The sequence below is a fragment of the Chelonia mydas genome, chromosome 6, assembly GCF_015237465.2.
Source record: "Chelonia mydas isolate rCheMyd1 chromosome 6, rCheMyd1.pri.v2, whole genome shotgun sequence".
NCBI classification, from domain to species: domain Eukaryota; kingdom Metazoa; phylum Chordata; order Testudines; family Cheloniidae; genus Chelonia; species Chelonia mydas.
This window is the reverse complement of record NC_051246.2, coordinates 70787531-70808300: the sequence shown is the minus strand read 5'-3', so window position 1 is coordinate 70808300 and position 20770 is coordinate 70787531. Positions and strand designations below refer to the sequence as shown.

Below are 20770 nucleotides of genomic sequence, written 5' to 3'. Positions count from 1 at the left end.
AACAAAAGCATTTGGAAAGAGGGTGGTCATCTTATTTGTGCACATATATTCCAGAACAGCCTTTGGAGTTGATACTGCTCAAATATATCTTGAAAGGACTTTCAGTTCATCACCTAAGCACTTGCATCAATATCGTGCATGTCATCATGTGTCAACACTGTCTCCAGTGTCCTGCATTGCTGGTGTAGGTCTTCTTCAGGTATAGTGAGGAGTTTTGGAATATCATACAACATCCCAAATATACTGCTGTGTTCCTTGAGCTGCATGAAACGTTCTTCAACTGACTGTATTGCACAATCTAGCACCTGGTTAAAGAATACAACTTTGAATTGTTGTTTGGGGTCTCTTATGGGATTATCCTGGCTTTGCAATCAAAATGTCTTCTTCAGTGACTCCTGTGTTCTTGAATGGGTGGGAAAATAGCTTCAGTGTGAAGTTCCTCTGCCAACTTCTGTGCACTCTTCAGAACGTTTTGAAATTCCTCATCTGACCGATAAGACTGTAGGTATGACTTTGCTTTGTCCAGCTATTCCATTGCTCCAGATATTTCAAGGTCAACACCTTGGAGTCTCTTGCTTAGAACATTTATTTCAAACAGTGTCATGTCACAACACTAAGCCACACAGAAATTTGAAGTTAGGTATGTTTCTGGTGATGTCATTTCCCTCTGCCATTGTTCTCCCATGAACAGTTTCTGTGATAGCATTATCCTCCATAATGGCAACTATGGCATCATCTATCTTCCCAATTTGGTGTCTGACAGGCTTTAACTCCTCCACTTGACTTTCCCATCATGTGGCACTCAGTGGTTTCAGTGTGAGAGAGGATGTTCCCAGATGTTGCTTCAAAATTTGCCATCGATGAGTTGATGCAGAGAAAAATACATAGATGCTTCGAATTACATTAAAAAATTCAGCAGCCTCACTAACCACCAAGTTCAATGAATGAGAACTGCATGGGACAAAAAAAGCTCGAGGGTTTAAATCCGTGTCTGCACTCCTCTGTTCTTTCCTTTCATATTGGCACCATTATCGTAGCCCTGACCTCTCATGTCAACTATCGCAATTCCCGTATCTTTTGACCTTTTAAGAAGCACGTTTGTCACACCAGCTCCTGTAGTATCATCAATGTCAATAACTTCTAGAAAATGCTCTCTGACAGTCACCACTGCAGAGACATTTTCACTAGGTTCTGTTGTTGTTACAAAACTCACCATTAAAGCCATTTGTTCCGTATGGCTGATGTCAGGTGTGCAGTCCAGAATAACAGAGCAATATCTTGCTGACTTCAGATCTGCCACAATCTTCTGTTTGACTTTTGTTGCCAGTAACTGTATGATCTCATTTTGAATTGTTTTTCCAAGGTAGTGGTGTGCGTACATTTCTTGGGTGGTGACTCTTCTTACATGCTCCTGGGAGTACAGCATCAAACTCAGCCATCAGCTCCACAATTTTAAGGAAGTTTCCATTGTTTGGCACATACAGCTGATCTTAAGTGCCACGCAGTGCTAGGTTTTGGGTAGCAAGCATTCTCACAATGGCAATGAGCCTTTTCAGAACATTTTGCCAGTGAAGAGACTCTGATGCAATCTTCTCTTGATGCTGATCATCTATGGTGGCCTTTAACCTTAGTCTCATCTCAAGCTCTTTCCACCTATGGAATGCTCTCCGGTGATTTGCTGCCTTCTCATGGCATGCCAGATTTCTAGACAGATTTTTCCAGTCCTTTGTTCCTGTAGAACCCAATGCAGCTGGAACATTAGATTGGAAGAGTTTGCAACAGAAACAGTATGCAGCATTCTGGGTTTTTAAGTACATAAGCCATGGCCTCTCCACTTTGTCACCATTGGGGATTTCACGCCAGTAATGTGTTGGATGAAAACTTCTATTTTCATTGTCTTTGGGGAACAGGAAGTTTTTCACTTGCTGTGGCCCATGCAGTACAAGGAAGTCCCTCAGGCTACTGCTCAAGTGGGTCCACAGTCCTGGATCATCTAGACTTAAGGAACAAACTCAGCAGCAGCAGCTGTTTCTTGTGCCTCCACCACACTCTTGTCTGATCTATACTTTTCTTCAGGACTGTGCATGGTTACATCCATTTGAGATGGAGATATGGATGCTGCAGTAGCTGCCAGGTCACCTGCACTCTGACTAACTGGAAGATCAGGCATCTCCTCACCACTCACGTCCTCACTGGGGCCAGAAGGCTCACTGTGAACATTTGTGTCTAGGTAGCTCAGGAGAACTACTTCCTGCTTAGATAGAAAAGCTTCCTTTGCTTTCTTTCTTTTTCTGAATGCTGCCCCAGAGGGGTGTTTTCTTCTTTCATTCATGACTGCTGTTCTGTGCCAGCTATAGTGGCTCTCAACACTCAGTTGAAGGGGACACATAAGCAGGCTGGTAGCAGGGTCTGAGTGAGGGAAGATATCAGCGTCTTAAGGGCCTAACTGGCTCCTCCTACTTCAGTTGACTGCCTGTTCTCTTCAAGTGGGTTCAGGGAAGCAGCAGGAAACAGGGAGCTCCCTGAGAAGCTGGTGTTAATCAGTCCAGGCTCCTGGGGGTGCTAGAGAGGCACATAAGAGGCTCTTCCTTCTCTCTGTCCCTGCAGCTCCTGCTGCTTTCTGTTATTCCCTCTCTCCTTTTCTCCTGCCTGCCTGTTATGTCTCTTGTGCCCTCCTTCCTCCAGCACAGCACTCCACCATCTCTGTGCATCTAGAGCAGAGAGAATACACATGCACCAGCAGCAGACAATTTTCTACACTCTGGGTCCTACTGGCGCCCTCCTCCCCCCAAGTCTGGCACCTGAGGTGGCCGCCTCAGTTCGCCTCATGGTAAGGCCAGCCCTGGACACAATGAGCTTATTGGTCGGGGAGAGAATGTCAGACAGTTAGGCAAACACATTAGACAAGAACCAGTTAGCTATCAACCAATATAAGCCAGCATCCCCTGCATTTGATTATGAAAACTTTTCTCAGAGGTCTTGGCCTCCTGTGCTTTGTGAGCGGTTTTGAATGCCATGCAATTCAGTAATCAAGTGATACGTTGTGTCTTAAACAAGTGATATTATTTAGGAAGGCTCAGGGGTACATAAGTTTTTCAACATAACTCTAATGGCTGCTGCCCTAGCAAGTTTGAAAAAACAGGCAGCGTTTCAGGCTTCCTGCAGAGTGGCTTCCTACAGAGAAAAGTATTACAGATATTATTGTGCTGTCACTACTTGGCTATCAATAAGAAATTGATTAACTTTTTGTATAGTCTGTTGACTTCTTTTCACAGAAGATTATGTTGTACATATCTACAACACCTGTCATAAAACCCCTACACACCAGCCCAGGAGCCAAAGCCTTTCCACAAGGCAGACCAAGTGAGAACAGTCAGCCAATCCCACATGACATCCTGGTGAGCAACAGCATTCCTACCTTGCCCCTCTTCCTTAAACTCCTGTATGGGGATGCTGAATTTGATACCCCATCTCCAATTATGCCTTATGGTTCTTTTTTAATGAGGCAGTGGTGTCTAATGATTTGAGCTTTGGATTGGAAACCTGACTTTTAACCCTGGCTTTGTCACAGACTTCCAGTGTAGTTTGGGGGAAACCACAACACTTTTGGGCCTCAGTTTTCTCATGTATCCAACAGGAATTTGTTTACCCAACCACACTGAAATCTTGAGAGGATTAGTTCACACAGCATTTCAGATGTACAGTTCTATATAAACAATATTCCACTTGCAAACACTTTCCTTTGAGAAAACTGCAAAAAGCATAATTTCTCCATCTACCCTGCCTCCATCTCAAGAGTCCTTAAAAGGCACAGCTCCTGCTTTTCCCTGCACCACTATTTTTCGGAGCCTTGTTTTAAATAAACAAGAAGTCTTCACTGAAATTTACCTCCTACATTTGTCATCAGAAATACACCTTCCCAGTGAAGTGAAGAGCTTGATAGAGGCAGATCTTGAATCACTAAATTTTATTTCAGTATGTGTGTGTCTTGGAATAATGACCCTTTGTTTTTTGAATGCTAAGACGCTTCCACTGCGGATGGAGTAGGGTAATCTAGCCAGCTCCATGTCAAAGAAACCCACCTCACCTTCACAGCACTGTGGATCCTGTATTCAAAGGTTTCATTCCACTCTGGATCACTGGAATTATAAACAACCTGTGTTCGAGATGTGACTGGAGATGCAGTTGGAAGATTCAATGCCACATAGCAGTCTGCCTTGGACACTGAAAGGGAGGACAGAAGACTGGCATCAGGAAAACCCTCAACAGGCAACTTCTCTCCTCCGCTCTAGGGCCCTACCAAATTCACTGTCCATTTTGGTCAATTTTACAGTCATAGGATTTTAAAAATCATAAATTTCATGATTTCAGCTTTTTAAATCTGAAATTTCACAGTGTTGTAATTGTTTGAGTCCCGACTCAAAGGAGTTGTGGGGCGGGGGGGTGGTGGAGGATTGCAAGGTTATTGTAGGGGGATTGCAGGATTGCTACCCTTCCTTCTGTGCTGTTGCTGATGGTGGCACTGCCTTCAGAGCTGGGCAGCTGGAGAGCTGCAGCTACTGGCTGGGAGCCCAGTTTTGAAGGCAGAGCCACTGCCCGCAGCAGCATACAAGTAAGGATGACGTTATGATATTTCCACCCTTACTTCTGCACTGCTGCCTGCAGAGCTGGGCCCTCAGTCAGCAGCCACCACTCTCTGGCTGCCCAGTTCTGGGGTCAGCAAGGCAGAAGTAAGGGTGGCATGGTATGGTATTGCCACCCTTATTTCGGCACTGCTGCTGGCAGGGCACTGCCTTCAGAGCTGGGTGCCCAACTAACAGCCGCCACTCTCCAGCCACCCAGATCTGAAAGCAGTGTAGAAATCAGGGTGGCAATACCACAAGCCCCCTAAAATAAACTTGTGAGACACACACACACACACACACACACACACACCCCACAACTCACTTTTGGGTCAGGACCCCCAATTTGAGAAACGCTGGTCTCCCCTGTGAAATTTGTATAGTATAGGGTAAAAGCACACAAGAGTAGATTTCATGATCTGTGGTACGATTTTCATGGCCATGAATTTGGTAGGGCCCTACTCATAGCTTTCTTTGCAAGCCAACCCATCATGTCTCATTATCCACTTTCTTTTCAGTGTTTAGTTCGGGCTACTGAATATCAATAACCTAGCGTTCAAAATGGCTGTCAAAACAAACATGTTCCTATGGAGTCAATTCCACTTAAGATGCAAAACGCAGCCAAAGCACCAAAAATTGAGAGTACTGACCTGTAACTGGAAGTTCTTTGAGACATGTGGCCCTGTCTGTATTCCACACAGGTCCAGAAATTCTAACAAGCAGAGTCCACTGGCCTGCACATGCACAGGAGCTCACCTCATGCTCCGGACCAAGGGTATAAAAGGTGGTGCGGGCCTCTCTAGTGCCTCTTCGTACCATGAAGACAGCAGCAGAGGGCATGGAGAGCAGGTACTGGAATACACATATGGACCACACATCTGAGAACATTCAGTTACATGTAAGTAACCTCCATTTCTTCAAGTGCTGGTCCCTATGTATATTCCACACATGGGTAACTGGCAGGCAGTACTCATCATGGAGGAGAGTGCGAGGATGCCAGCTGCAAAGATGCTTGAAGTACTGCAGCTCCCACTACTGCACCCTCAGCAGAGGCCTGAACTAGTATGTAATGTTTTGTGAACGTGTGAATGGAGCTCCAGGTAGCTACTCTGCATATATCCACTATCAGTACTTCCTGCAGGGATGCTGTAGAGACAGCTTGTGCTTTTGTGAAGTGTGACCTTATCCCATCAGGCAGAGGGACAAGTGCTAATTGGTAGCACATGATGATGCACCCAGAAATCCATTTAGAGATTCTTTGACAGGATATACTTTGTCCTTGTGACCTCTCTGCTATAGAAATAGCCTAGGTGATTTTCTGGTAGACTTGGTCCTCTGCAGGTAGAATGACTAGGCATGTCTGACATCCAGGGAATGAAGTCTCCTCTCCTCCACAGAGGCACAGAGTTTCAGGAGGAAAATTTGGTAGACATGGAATTCAGAAATAACTTAGGGAAGGAATTTAGGATTGAGCAGAAGGGAGACCTTTTGTGTGTGAAAAATAGCATATGGTGGGCCTGCCAGGAGGGTTCCCATCTCGCATCTGGCTGAGGTAACAGCAACTAAAAATGCAACTTTCATGGATAGGTGGGACATGGAGCATGTTGTCAAGGGTTCAAATGGCAGCCTGGTGAGTGCTGATGGGACGAGATAGAGGTCCCATTGAGATGCAGGTTTGACGACTGGCAGAAAAGTTCTAATTAAGCCTTCCATAAATCTCACTATTGTAGGGTGAGTAAAGATGGGAACTCTCTTTACTGGAAGAAGGCAAGCACTGATCCCTGCAAAATGGACCTGCAGTTAGCTAATGGAAAGATCTGAGATCTTTAAAAACAGCAGGTAAACTAAAACAACTGGGATATCTCAGAACTTGGAGAAGGCTGCCTATGCTAAGCCTAAGTAGAGAGAAGCATCTCCATTTAGCTAGGTAGCAGGTCCTAGTTGAGTCTTTCCTACTTTGAATAAGAATATCTTGGATGGGTGCCAAGCAAAGATGCTCTAGTTCTGATGCCCATCCAAACACCAGGCCATGAGGTGGAGTAGGTCTGGATGGGAGTGTCTGATTGCCACCTTCCTGAGTAAGGAGATCCAGGAAGGAGCAGATCCTGAGAGGAGGATGAACTGACATTCTCAGGAGTTCTGGGAACCAAAACTGTCTGGGCCAGTGGGTGTAAGGAGAATGACTCTGGCCCTTTCATGATGGATCTTTCTCAAGACCCATGGTAATGGGAGAACAGGCGGAAAGGCATATCTAAGTTTGTCCGTCCATGACAACAGGAGAGCATCGCCCTGGGAGCCATGATCCATAGCTCCTCTGGAGCACTATAAGGGAAGCTTCCTGTTTGTTTGGGACATGAAGAGATCCCATTAAGGTGGTCCCCACTGAATGAATCTCTCATTCAGGACGGAGCTGTGCATCTCCCCCTCACAGTCTGCAGAGAAGCGTCTGTTCAGGTTGTCTGGTAAAGAGTATTGAACCCTTGGAAGGTACATGGATTGGATAGTGATGCCATTTCTGGTGCACCCGTTCCAAAGTCTGGCTGCTTCTAGGCAAAGGGGAAGAGATTTTGCTCTGCCCTTGTCATTTATGTAAAAGACCATGGTGATGTTGCCCAATATTACTTGGACATGGAGAGAATAAATGAGCTGGAGAGAAGTTTGCATGCCACACAGTCTGCCCTCAGTTCTAGTAGACTGATGTGCAGTCTGGCCTCGTGGAGGATCCAAATACCTAGTATGGTGTGGTTGTTCAGGTGAGCACCACAACCCATAAGGGATGCATCTATGATGATGATGGTACTAAGAGTGGGAGTGATGAAGGGGGTGCCAACTCTCATTTCATCCAGGTTTGACCACCAAATAAGAAAGGGAATGGTCACTCTCGTGTTGATGTGATCCTTGTCTGGTGCATAGACTGACCAGACCCAGGCCAGTAGGTAGCATAGATGAAGTCTGGCAAATGGTGTTATAAATACATGAGGCCATGTGACCTAGAAGGGAAAGGCACAGTTTGACTGTTATCTTTGGTCAATAAGTAATCTGTGCTATCAGATTGCTTATTAACTGGAATATTTCTGTGGTGAATATAGCTCTTGTTGAAATGGAGTCCAGTGTCACTCTGATAAAGTTTATCGCCAGTGTGGGTGTTAAACCGGACTTTTCTTTATTTGTACAGACACCCATCACTACTAGAAGATGGAGCAGGAACAAAGCCACCAACGTGACCTCTTGGCTGGTGCAACCTACTTGGAGCCAACCGTCAAGATACAGGAAAACTGCACTTCGAGAAGAACTCTCAGGTTCTTTTTGCAGTAGGATCAGCTTATCAAAGTTAATTATATAATCCCCACCTCTAAGCACAGTGCACTGAGATACAGGTACAGTTAGATGAACTGGAAGAAAGGCTGTGTTCTCTCCATATCTTTCCCCACACACAGCCTACAATTCCTACAGGTGCACCCACAAAAAAGAATCACCTTTTCTGTCTGCAGAAATCTGTGTGTGCGCATGCACGTGCATATAAACAGCCATTTCTGCATGGAGATTCAGTAAACATGCAAAGGGGTAGCCAGGTACCCAGTTACCTAATTTGCATGCACAAATGGCTGTTTATATGCACAAATGGTTTTTTCAGGCGCAACAAATGTGCTCATTTTTAATAAATGCAACCATATTTGAAAATCAGGCTAAAGACAAACTCTAGTTAAGAATAACTTTAATTTGAAAATAAAAGCAATATTTTCAAAGGGAGTTGACTAAAGGAATTGAACATTGTCACCTAATTTTGTTTAGTTTATTTTTTAAAAAGGTCAGGAGAGGATTAACACAGTATAGAAGGGTTAAAAGTAAAAAGGGCCAGATTCACTTTGCACTCACCCTACTTTTTACACTAGTGTGACTGTTTACTTTGCTGGAGTTATTCTTCATTTACACCAGTGTCAGAGAAAAAAAAAAAAATCAAGAGCTACATTTTTTGCCCTACCAATTTTGTCATTTTCAATTTACCAGAAATTAAACAGTTCCTCCATGTTACCAATTTACCTGGAAACTACCATGGCTATTTCGCTATTTTCTCTCCTCATCAGCCTCAGTTAAAAAAAATTAAGACTAAAAATTTGTAAAAGTTAATTTAGTGTTTGTGACAGAGGCCAGACAAGCGCTATGGAATCTGAAGTATTCTGTTCACAGAAGAACATTAGTTTGGATAATTTTGGTCAAGGACTTACACAGGTCTGTGCCGTGAATATTTCTAGCTCTGAGGACTTTCACCGTGAGATTGTAGTACAGGTGCTTGTCATGCTGAAAAGACAATCAACCTGAATGTTAAACTCAGCAACAATTCACCTTAAGAAAACTGCTAATATCAAACAAAAACAGGGGACCAGCCAGCCCAAAGATTGCTTAGCCTAAGAAAACTAAGAACCACTTCAAACTGAGGAAGTGGAAGCTCATCAGGCTAAGCAGAGTAGAATTGGCCTACCTTTCCTTACCTACTTCAATAATCTGCCTTTATATCTCAGATTTGCCTACTCATCTTCAGATGTCAGTTGTTTCCATTAAACTGAGGACTATGAACCATGAGAAAGTCCCAGCAAAGGGACAGGGAGTAGTTATGGTAGTCAGAATATTGCTATATAACCTGAGATCGAAGACTTTATGATGTCTCATAGAAACATTCTGTGAAAATGTTCTTTATATGCTATCCATGAGTGTTGAGCTGCCACGCGCTCATTTTAGAAAACTAACTTCAAAACATTCATTTGCTAATAAATAACACAAATTATTGCACAGACTTATCTCAGAGATATAAAACAAGAAATGAAGTGTACACACTTTTTTATTCTAACCTTTACAAGTGTTGCTTGACTTTACTGATTTGAAATGTATAGAGGCCTTATTTTCACTAGAGGAAAAAAAAAGTGTGTTCTAACGTCATGTTAATTAACATGTCATAGCTAACAAGATAAAATCCCTGTGAAGGCAAGCTAGTTGGAGCATTAACACATGGTAACAGGTCAAAATAAATGCTAGCAGCCCACTACCATGTGTGAAAACAGCAAACTGCCTTGTCTTCACTAGAATTTTACCTCATGTTAGTTAGCATGTGTTAGCTAACACAAGGTAAGAACATAACTTTTTTCCTTCTGTGGTCACACCTAAAAATTTGAGAACCTGAACAAAACCTTTGACCAAAGCCACAGTGCCTGTATTATTTGTTAGATCATTAGCTTGAATCTTATTAACGTAAATGGGGAATTGTTCTGGTAGAGAGAATTTTGTTCATTCATGATTTTACCTCCTGTGTGAGGAACCCGTATCCAGCACATAACCAAAACGCAGTAATCTGGCTCAGTAGCCTTAAGTATTTTGCATCACTGTTTACAGGTATCAGGTTTCAGAGTGGTAGCCATGTCAGTCTGTATCAGCAAAAAACACAGGAGTATTTGTGGCACCTTAGAGACTAAAACTTATTTGAGCATAAGCTTTTGTGGGCTAAAACCCACTTCATCAGATGCATGCGGTGGAAAATACAGTAGGAAGATACACACACACACACACACACACACACACACACACACACAGAGAGAGAGAGAACATGAAAAAATGGGTGTTGCCGTACCCACATACTCGTTATAGTGGGTCTTGCAACATCCGTTTTTTCATGTTCTCTGTGTGTGTATATATATCTTCCTACTGTATTTTCCACTGCATGCATCCGATGAAGTGGGTTTTAGCCCACAAAAGCTTATGCTCAAAAAAATTTGTTAGCCTCTAAGGTGCCACAAGTACTCCTCATTCTTTTTGTTTACAGGTATGTAAACCTAACTGTCAATTAAGTCTGCTCTATACTTGAATAATGAAGCGATAAGAAAAGAGGCAAATAAGTGTTACTCAGTCTCCTCAAAGTTAATTATTCTTCCCCCACCCCCTCTCTGACTGCCACCTGGAACAAGAGGTTTTGGGAAGAAGAATGGGCAAAGTCCAACTACAGTTTATGGTTAATAATGATGTATTTCTAACTTTGTTATGCAAACATTTAAATAAATCTCTTCCATTTTTCTCCCAGAGATTGTGAAGATTTCTCTCAGGATGTCTACACTACAAGCTGCAGCACTGCAGTTATGCCTCTGTAGTGCAGACACTGACAACAGCAAGGGTTTTCCGTCGCTGTAGTAAATCCACCCCCTCGAGAGGCTGTAGCTAAGTCGAGGGAAGAATTCCTCCATTGACCTAGTGGTGTCTACATCGGGGTTTAGGTCATCTTAACTACATCTCTCCAGGGTGTGAATTTTTCACACCATTGAGCAATGTAGCAAGGTCAGCCTAAGTTTAAGATGTAGACCAGGCCTCACTCTATATGCTGAAAAGGTCAGAGTTAGGACCTGACCCTGAAAACATACACTGGAAAATGCAGGACTTACTATTGTTAAACCTTCTACTGACATCAGTGGGACCACGCACCACAATAAGCACTATGCTCAGGCCTGTAGTTTTACACATCTAGTGCAACAGTTTGCAGTTTCTTCATTCAGTAGTTGCAAAATCATATAGCAAAAGAATTGCTAGAGTTTACATTACCTGCCTGTCAGAGAACTCAGTATCTTTCTCCTTAAATAGCACAGCAGCCACAAGTGGCAGCATTCGGGTTGACACACGGCTAAGCAGCACAGCACGGAACATGAGAGACTCGGTCCAGGCACCTCCCAAGCCTGAGGTAAATGTAACAGAGAATGAACGGTGTTTAAAACTACTGGGCTGCTCTGAGTTCACTAGCTGGTTCTGTTCGCTCCTCAATACAGCTGTTATTCTAATATCCTTTCCTTGAAAGCACTCACACAGCGCTGCTCCCTCCAGCCATATTTCTTTAATGTTATTTCAAACCTACCTTTTTAAACTAATTATCTGAGGCAGTGACTGGAGACATTTTGAAGAAGTCGGAGCACAGGAACTTCATTTGTATATTCCTAAATGGCCAGTGCCCATTTTAAAAAACATCCCTGCACATTTCTCTGAGTTCTTCGCTGCATGTTTGGTTAGCTTCTTTGCATTAAAGAAATAGTTACATCAAATGTGGGGAAAGATCCCTAGTCCAGGGGAGCAGGTATTAAATTAAGGACCTCAGACAGACAGCCGGATGTAACAGGAGCCAGGATATCAATGCCTGCCATATAAGCCGGACCAATAGCCTATGACAGGGGCCAACTAATAGTCTCTTCCAGCATTCCTGGGTATCTCACCATTATTACACCAAAAGCCTAATTCCTTAATACACTGTGCCATACAACTTCATACTCTCCCTTCAAATGCCTCCAGACATATTTTTTCCTCTTACTTTTCAGTTGCTTACATGCATTCCCCCACTCTTGCTCTTGAGACTGAATTTGCTCCTTCAAACAGTTATATGTATATAGACTTCATAATAGCTATATGTGTCAGAGAAACGATGGTCCAGTGGTTAGGGCTCTAGTCTACAAGATGGGAAACCTGGGCTCTTGTTCCACCACAGACTTCATATGTGACCTGGGGCAAGTCAATTCTCCATCTGTAAAATGTGAATACTATTTTTCTCCTCACAGGGGTGAGGTGAGGACAAATATAATAAAGACTGGGAAGTGCTCAGATACGAGGGCAATCGATAAGATATACCAAAAGTTAAGAAATGTAAAGAAGGAACTCACAAGATGTGAGTATCTGCTCATCTCATGATCTTTTATTGTTGCATCACTTATCTTCCCTCCACCCCTTCTCCCACCCTTTGTTTCCAAGTTCATCCCAGGGGATAGGGACCACGTCTTGTCTCTCTATGAAGCACGCCACACATTTTTCTACAGAAATAGTAAGCAATAGGTAAGAATGGGAGTGGCATTAACTTTAGCTATGAATTTCCTGATATGAGCGTTATTGTCATCGCAATGTTATTGACGTGTATTTTTACATTAATTTCCTCATTCTTCTTCCATGCTTTTAAAATAAATCAATTCATGGAAATTACAAAAATGTATTTTGCCTGAGACATTGAAAAAAATCTAAAAAGACATTCTCCTCTCCCATATGCAAACAGAGCTTTGCTGGTGTATAAAAATACTCATTCTAGAGATACAGTATTTAAAGGCTCATTGTTTATACAGTAGGCCATAAAGGCTTCAGAAAAGATGAATATGTATTACAACACACTCATTTTGAAAATGCATATGAAAATAATGGAAGTGCCTGTCCTGCAAAAAGAATCCCCAAAAGACCCTGAAATTGAAGTCACAGAAGAAATACAAAGTCCTATTGGAAATCCATGAAAAAGTGTCTTTGTAGTTAAGGCACAACTTTCAGCTTTAACATAGTAGGATCCCTTGAAAATCTTCAGCTGGTTTCTACCAGGCAATTGGTGACTGCTCCTTTACAATCATCATAATGATCTCATTACTACTTTGTGGTCCCCCATTTGTAGCATCCACCCATTGACATTTTGTCATATACTTAAAGCCTAAGCTCTCTGGGGCAGAGACCTCTTTTTGATATAATGCCTAAGACGACAGGGCCCCAATCCCTGAATGGGATCTCAATATTTCCCATTGTGATGACACCTAAAGGTACAATAGTGGCTCTAGCTAGTCAACTAGATTCTGAAACGCTACACTGGACTTTTTGGGCTACTGGTACCTGGGGTTACTGTTCCTCCAACTGAAGCCAGAGACCAGTTGATGGATTCTAATGGTGCCCACTGGAATTTCCACTAGAGATTAGATTCTAATTGTCTGAGGTCAAATGTGACATCACCAGTTACATGCAAGAAAAACTGCAGTGTGAATGACATTCAGCACATTCATCAACAGCTGAGAGTCCCGGAAGAGTTTGAATATGATCATTCATACTGAATCCCCAAATTATATTACAAGTTAGATACAATTGCCAGCACAGACTCATTAAAATAATTTCAAGCACAATGAATGGGTGTTTAGGATTTTTCTTCCAAACTGCGTTAGCCATAAAGGTTTTTGGATTGCACATTAAAAGGAAAACAGAAGTACGAGAAGTGGACCTTATTACTTCTGGAATAAGGATGCTTTTGAAGTTAAGGCCCAGGGTAGGCAGTCTAGAGACATGGATTTCATTCCCAGCTCTGCCAGAGACTCACTGTGTAACGTCAGGCAAGTCAGTTAATAAATTATTAGTATCATGTTATTTGTGATGCAGCAGTGCCTACAGGCACCAATCATAGGTCAGGGCCTCATTATGCTAGGTGCTGTACGTAGAACATTATAAAAAGACAGTCCCTGTCCCCAAAGCTCATAACAGAAATTTATGATGAGACAACCCAAGGATTAGGTCGGACACAGTAACCGTCAAAAGTATCACATTTGGTACAACAGAGGCAACACGTAGGGGTGGTATGACGGGTCAAGTGCCCTCCCAGATTGGCCTGCGGAGGCAGGGGGAGAGAGGGGCTCTGTACTTCTCTCCCTGCACCTCCCCGCTGACACGTTCACCCCCCTCCCTAGCAGCCAGGTGGGGAGAGGGACAGAGCTACTTCTGCCTGAGCGCGCCTGGCTGGGAGGCAGCAGTGGCCTGTTCCCTGCCTGGGTTTGGCTGCCAGGGACAAGGGCTGAGCAGCATGCTAAGGGGAGACAGGGGGCTCCAGATCGCTCCGCCCCTGTCCTCAGCAGCAGGGCCTGAGTGGGGGGCATCCCACTACCACCCGAGCTGCTGGAGACAGGGCCCAGGTGAACCAGAAACATGTCTGGAGGGTGGAGGGGAGAAGAGGCAGCTCCGGTCATCTGTGTGGTACAATAAGCTGCACTCTCAGTTAAACCATCAGTAAAATGAGAACAGTAATACCTATTTACTTCTTCGGGGTGTTTTGAGGAAAAGTTTGTTTATGACTTTAAAGGACTTTGAGATAATTGGACTGAAAATGCTAGAGAAAGGGCAGGACGCTGTTTTTGTTCCCCATTGTTTTCCACTGCTCTAAGCAGACCTTGTGCACAACTTTTGATACTTTAAGAACTGATCTTTACACTAGGACTAAACCCACCTTTAGTAAATTCTGCAAGCAGGGCAGAATCATAAGGGAGAATACTGCATGGCACACAGGGTTGACACACTTGTCCTACACATTTCATACCTGCTGATCATAAGTAAAAGGTTCATGCGGTTTCCATGTAGTTCCCATTTGTACATAGGATAAAACCATCACAGTTCAGCACATCAGACATTACTGGCACTCTGCTTCCATCTACACGAGCAAGTGTTGCAGGTTAGACGTGAAGAGGAGCATTTTTCTTTCATCATAGCTTATCACCACCTCCCAAACTCAGAAGGACATGTTCCAAAGCAACACCCTTGCAACAAGTTGTAATTTGGTGTTATTTAAAGAAGGATGGTATATCTGTCAGTATAAATGTGACGCATTGATGGACTACAAGAGAAATTTTTCCACACAAATTTAGCAAAAGGAAGAAGGATAATGCTTGGGAAAATTAGTAGATGCAGATTTACAAACTCAAAGGAGGAAAAATGGACCCAAATGAGAATACCAGACAGGAATCCCCCAATTTTGGACCCACTTCCATAGCTGAATTTCGTGACTGAGGCTCACCTCTACCAATTACAGCAGCACAAGTTTTGTCAACAGAGATCATTTAAGCACAGACAAGTGTTTTAGCTCTCCTTCAACCAGGAATTCGGATATCAAAATGTATGCTAAATTGTTTCCTTTTGCTGGGAATAATGCAAAAGTTTACTTCACAGAGCATCAAGGGGCCTAGAAGAGAGACTGGAACTTGAAGTGGGGGTGGGAGATCGAGGTCAGATGAGGAATCCACAAGTGAGACCCGAACAAGGAGAGTGGGGATGGAAGATGGATTCGATGAGAAGCCTAGGGAGGGTGGAGGTGGCTGGCTGGACAAGAAACCCAGGGAGGGAATCTGGGATAAAGGGTGGAGAGAAGACTGGGACTCCAATAGAGAGCCCTGAATGGGATATTAGGACTGGCTGGTCAAGGGAGACCAGGATGAGGGGCTTGGGGCGGGAGACTGGAACTGTCTACGTGAAGAGGTTGGGATGAGCCAACATTGGACATGGAAAGTGACAGACACAGGCTGGAATGGATGGGGCAGGAGGGTCTATGACCTTAGATACACTCCCCACAGAACTTGGACTATAACCCAAAATTCCTGACTTTCACCATTCGCCTGCTGTCAGCAAGTATCTGTGAAACCCACTGGCAAAGTGTGTGTCTCTTCCCCCTCTAATGCTGGTCTACACACAGAGGATGACTATCTACTATTGCTATCAGTTACTTGGTTTGCTCGGTGGGAGAGAGCTGTGCAGCGGATGTGAAGGTTTCAGCCCTGCTGATGACCCATGCTGGAGGACAATCTGCATGTTTTGCAGTTTGGTTTTAAAACCTAGGAAATTACACACAAAAATCTACATTGAAATAACATTCCAGTTGCAAAGCCAATCACTCAGAAGTTAGGAAATACCAGAATGTCCAGACTGTGCTATCTTAATTCACACCCCTTGCGCATATGCATTATGCACATTCTTTAACTACATCATCACATACTATTTTTTCTACAAACGTCTGCCTCATTCAGTGTACAGGCTGGATAGTGCTCTGGGGATAAATCAAGGTTGTACAGTAAAGCAGTGGTTCTCAACCAGGGCTCCAGGGCCCACTGTGGGGGCCATGAGCAAGTTTCAGGGGGTCCACCAAGCAGGGCCAGCATTAGACTTGCTGGGGCCCAGAGCAGAAAGCCAAAACCCCACCTCCTGGAGCTGAAGCCTGAGCAACTTAGCTTCACAGGGCCACCTGTGGCGTGGGGCCTCAGGCAATTGCCCAGCTTGCTACCCCCTTATGCTGGCCCTGGCTTCTATATGCAGTAAAACAGTTGTTGTGGCACAGATGGGCTGTGGAATTTTTATAGCATGTTGGAGGGGCCTCCGAAAGAAAAAGTTTGAGAACCCCTGCAATAAAGGATGCTATTTCCCCCAGGACCCCTGCCTCATTTGTTGCAGAAGTAGGACCATGTGTACAATTTGCTGATCTGGGACAGGCAAGTCTAAGGCCATCCAAAACTAAAGGCTTGCTCCCTTAGCTAAGAGGGAGGAACCACTAAGCCCAGGCCACAAGTGAGAACATGGGACAACAAATGAAAAAACAGGAACAGGAGTGAGGTCAAAGGTTGAAAATCAGAGGACCCTGGACAGCATCCACTGCCCTTCAAAGGTGTCTTAGAAGTCAGTGGATGCTGCCCAGAGGAACTCTGCCAGGAAACTTGATTGAACCAGGGAATGAAAATAGACCCCACACTCACAAAGCATCTCCACATCATGCTTCCTCCTCCTGGTGTGATGGACAGCCATCTTAGCAAGTGCCAGGAGGAGGACCCACAGCTTTGTGAGGCCATGGACTGAATGTGCCTAAATCAGGAGGTGCAGGGAAAAGTGCAGCTAGAATCTCAGTAAGAGGTTCTGGAGGAACCAGAAGAGGGGCTTCAACCTGACACATCCTACATATATGTATGCTAGCATCTCCCTCTTGCCACAAAAGGGACAGGTGTCAGGGGAATTAATGAACTGCACCAAGTACATGCCCGTGCTCGTGGCCACATGGAGGAACTGCCAACTAATATCCCCGGTGGGCTCTGGGACCAGAGCAAGGTAGACTGGCCCACCAGAGTCCCTCACCTTCCTCAGGTGGCAGCAGGTCCCACCACATGGTGTCAGGATGGGACACAAGTTTCAGCATATAAACCTGTTTGTTAGCCTGGGATAGACTTTGGGTTTGACTTTTTGATACTCTTATACCTTATACTAATATGTGTAAACAAAGGGATTCTTACTAAAAACAAAGACACTGTAAAAGTTGCTTTTGCCTAAACCAGATGGGTTTGTTAGCATAATGGAAATAGAGAAGAGCAGTTAAAGTGTTACTGGGCATGGTGGGAATGTAATATATGAGCACACACTTAAAGACTGCCTCAACTCCTTATCTCAAGGCAAGGTCAAGCAACCAGTTAGGAGGGGCAAGGGGAGTTGCTGGGGGGAGGAGAGGGAGCCATAAGAAACACTAAAAGCTAAAGAAAGGCCTGGCCTTGGCCAGAGCACAACCTCACTCCTTACCCCTCCCATGGGGTACAAAACGGGTGGGACTAAGTCCCCAGCTCACGACCCTCCAAAATGAACAGGACCATAAGTTGTAAGGGGTGTGACTAGGGGTGTGCACTGAAGGTATATTTGGGCCTGCTAAGGAGGAGGAGGGGGGAAACAGGGAATGGGGAATTGGGAATGGGAGGTGGGAAGGGGGACATGGAATAAAGGCTTTGTGGTGTCAGAGCTGGGAATGGAACACTGAGAAACAGCCTCTGCCGGTGTGTAGAGCTATGGATATGTTTGCTTGGAACTAATCTCAAACATGGAATTGCCTACACTTCGTACTTCTGGTCTTCTCCTTTCTGTCTGTGTGACAAGAACCAGGGGAGAGGGTGAAGGAAAAGCCCTCTAACAACAAGGGCAAGGAAGTGGATGGTATGAAGCAAGATCACAGTTCAAAGGCAGACCAGCTGGATGTTGGGCAGCTGGCTTAGGTGGTCTGTTGAGGGTGGCCAGAGAGGCTGGCAGGGCAGGGGCCCAATGGTGAGTTCTACAATGGTGGGCAGGGAGCAGCCACTCACAGGACCTGCTCAAAGAAAGCAAGAGGCAAGGCTGCCCTCACCTCCTGGAGCACACTACAGGGGACATGCAAGGTGGGCAGCCCTATGCACTGATCAAGAGCCGCATGGCCCACCCTGTTGCTCAGTTCAATGCTGGCTTAGATCATTGGATTCTATCCCTGCTTCAGTCACAGAATTCTGATGCTGGGCAAGTCACTTCAACCAAACTATGCACAGGTGGTCACAAATTGTTTCTCTCCTCCCCTGGGTGCCTGACTTGAAACCCCAGGGTCTGATTTGCAGAAGTGCTGAACACTTACAGCCACAACTGTAGTCAATGTGGGCTGTGCTTTGAACATTAGATAGATAGATAGATATAGATAGGTATATATAGTGCTAAGTTCTCTAAAAAATCAGGTCCCTAGACATCTCAAATGAGGCACCCAATTTAGTGGACACTTTTGATTTTAATCTCTGTGCCTCAGCTCCCCACCTGTAAAATGAGGATAACAGTAGCCTTCACCTGACAGAGGTGTTATGAAGATAAATCAAATAATGTTTTTGAAGCACTCCGATACTTCAGTGACAACCACCATAAAAAAAGCCCATGAGGAAATTCATTCTGTCTTCACAACAGGGTTTGAATATTGTGCAGTAAATAAGATCGGATGTCACTCATTGAATAACGAGAAAAGAAAAATTGAATAGCAGCTCATTTAATGAGCACCATCCATCCAGTGCACCGAATGAAGCAGGGGTCCTATGAGAAAAAAAATGGAATGAGATCATGTAATTAAAGACTATTATAATGCATACCTACAAGGGGGCCAAATTAAGATTTCACAGGCAACCTTAATTCACTCATTTCTTAACTTTTGAGCGCTTGTCTTTACAACCTTAGTATTCCTTTAACTTATTCATAGATATTAAGGTCAGAAGGCACCATTATGATCATCTAGTCTGACCTCCTGCACAACGCAGGCCACAGAATCTCACCCACCACTCCTGTGAAAAACCTCTCACCTATGTCTGTGCTATTGAAGTCCTCAAATCGTGGTTTAAAGACTTCAAGGAGCAGAGAACCATCCAGCAAGTGACCCGTGCCCCATGCTACAGAGGAAGGCGAAAAACCTCCAGGGCCTCTTCCAATCTGCACTGGAGGAAAATTCCTTCCCAACCCCAAATATGGCGATCAGCTAAACCCTGAGCATATGGGCAAGATTCACCAGCCAGATACCCAGAAAAGAATTTTCTGTAGTAACTCAGATCCCACCCCATCCAACATCCCATCACAGGCCATTGGGCCTACTTACCATGAATATTTAAAGATCAATTAATGGCCAAAATCATCTTATCCCATCATACCATCTCCTCCATAAACTTATCGAGTCTAATCTTAAAGCCAGATAGGTCTTTTGCCCTCACTGCTTCCCTTGGAAGGCTATTCCAAAACTTCACTCCTTTATTATGTATTGTGTATACATATACACAAATAGTCTGAAACAATCAAAAAAATTAATACAATATATTAAAACAGTTGTTGTTGCTGTGGGTTTGATGAAATAAACACACAACAAAGGATCCCATCCCAACAGCTTTGTTCTAATTAGCAAGGACCAGTAGTGACAGATTAAGGGCCCATCAACAAATGAGTGCCCAAATAAAATGGCTTTCCATCCCCTGGTTCCTACAGTCTGATTTCCTACCTTGGTCCCTAGCTCTACCAAAGCTGTTTATCTTCCACTGCTGTAAAGAAGGTAAAGTGCATACAGAAAGGGAAAGGGGTAGTGTTGCTAGCTCAAAGCCATTCCCAGACAGTTAAAAAAATGGGATTTTCCACCTCTGTGTCACTTCCTATATGCATAAGTGAGAATATTAATATGGGGTGACAGTTCCCCTGCCTTATGAATGCCAACCAGTGCTGCTTTTTCTGAGGTCTTCTGTTTTCATCGAGGAATGGGGGATCATGCAATAAGCACAGTAGCTGAATTAGTCTCCAGAATGAATGAGGGGAGAGAGGTAACAATGCTGATATCCAGACTGTCACATGGAGATTCCACAGCAAGTTCTGCCGCTTTAGGATCATAGAGTAAACAGATCTCTGCCTATGGGATTTACCATGGTACAGATCTAGTACTGCAATTTCTACTTCCTAAGGCAGCCTGAGTGCTATTGGCATGTTGCCAGTATCTAACATTGAACAGCAGTGTTTTATAACATCCCTTCCTCAAATTCCTGGGAGCAATATAAGGAAAGGAAAATCAGGATGCCCAAACTAGCTGTTTGTAATATACAGACACAGACATAAGATAACTGCAGTGTATTGGCCTTTACAGAATCATAGAAATGCAGAGCAGGAAGGGACCCAGACCCAGACCATCCCTGACAGGTGTTTGTCCAACTTGTTTTTAAATATCTCCAGTGATGTGGATTTCACAACCTCCATTGGAAGCCTGTTCCAGAGCTTAACTACCCTTCTAGTTAAAAAGTTTTGCC

General features: G+C 44.1%; 1 protein-coding gene across 1 annotated transcript in view; it reads right to left on the bottom strand.

Annotated features, from left to right (window-relative positions):
- Positions 1 to 11328, bottom strand: part of LOC102936869 (cytosolic phospholipase A2 zeta) — a 41801-nt gene extending 30473 nt beyond the window's left edge. The window contains exons 1-3 of the mRNA XM_007055800.4: positions 11202 to 11328; positions 8849 to 8921; positions 4088 to 4224 (exon numbers count right to left, since the gene is read on the bottom strand). Coding sequence (XP_007055862.4) covers positions 4088 to 4224; positions 8849 to 8921; positions 11202 to 11303 — 312 coding nt within the window. The 5' untranslated portion in view covers positions 11304 to 11328. The remainder of the gene's footprint in view (positions 1 to 4087; positions 4225 to 8848; positions 8922 to 11201) is intronic.
- Between the last annotated feature and the right edge of the window lie 9442 nt (positions 11329 to 20770).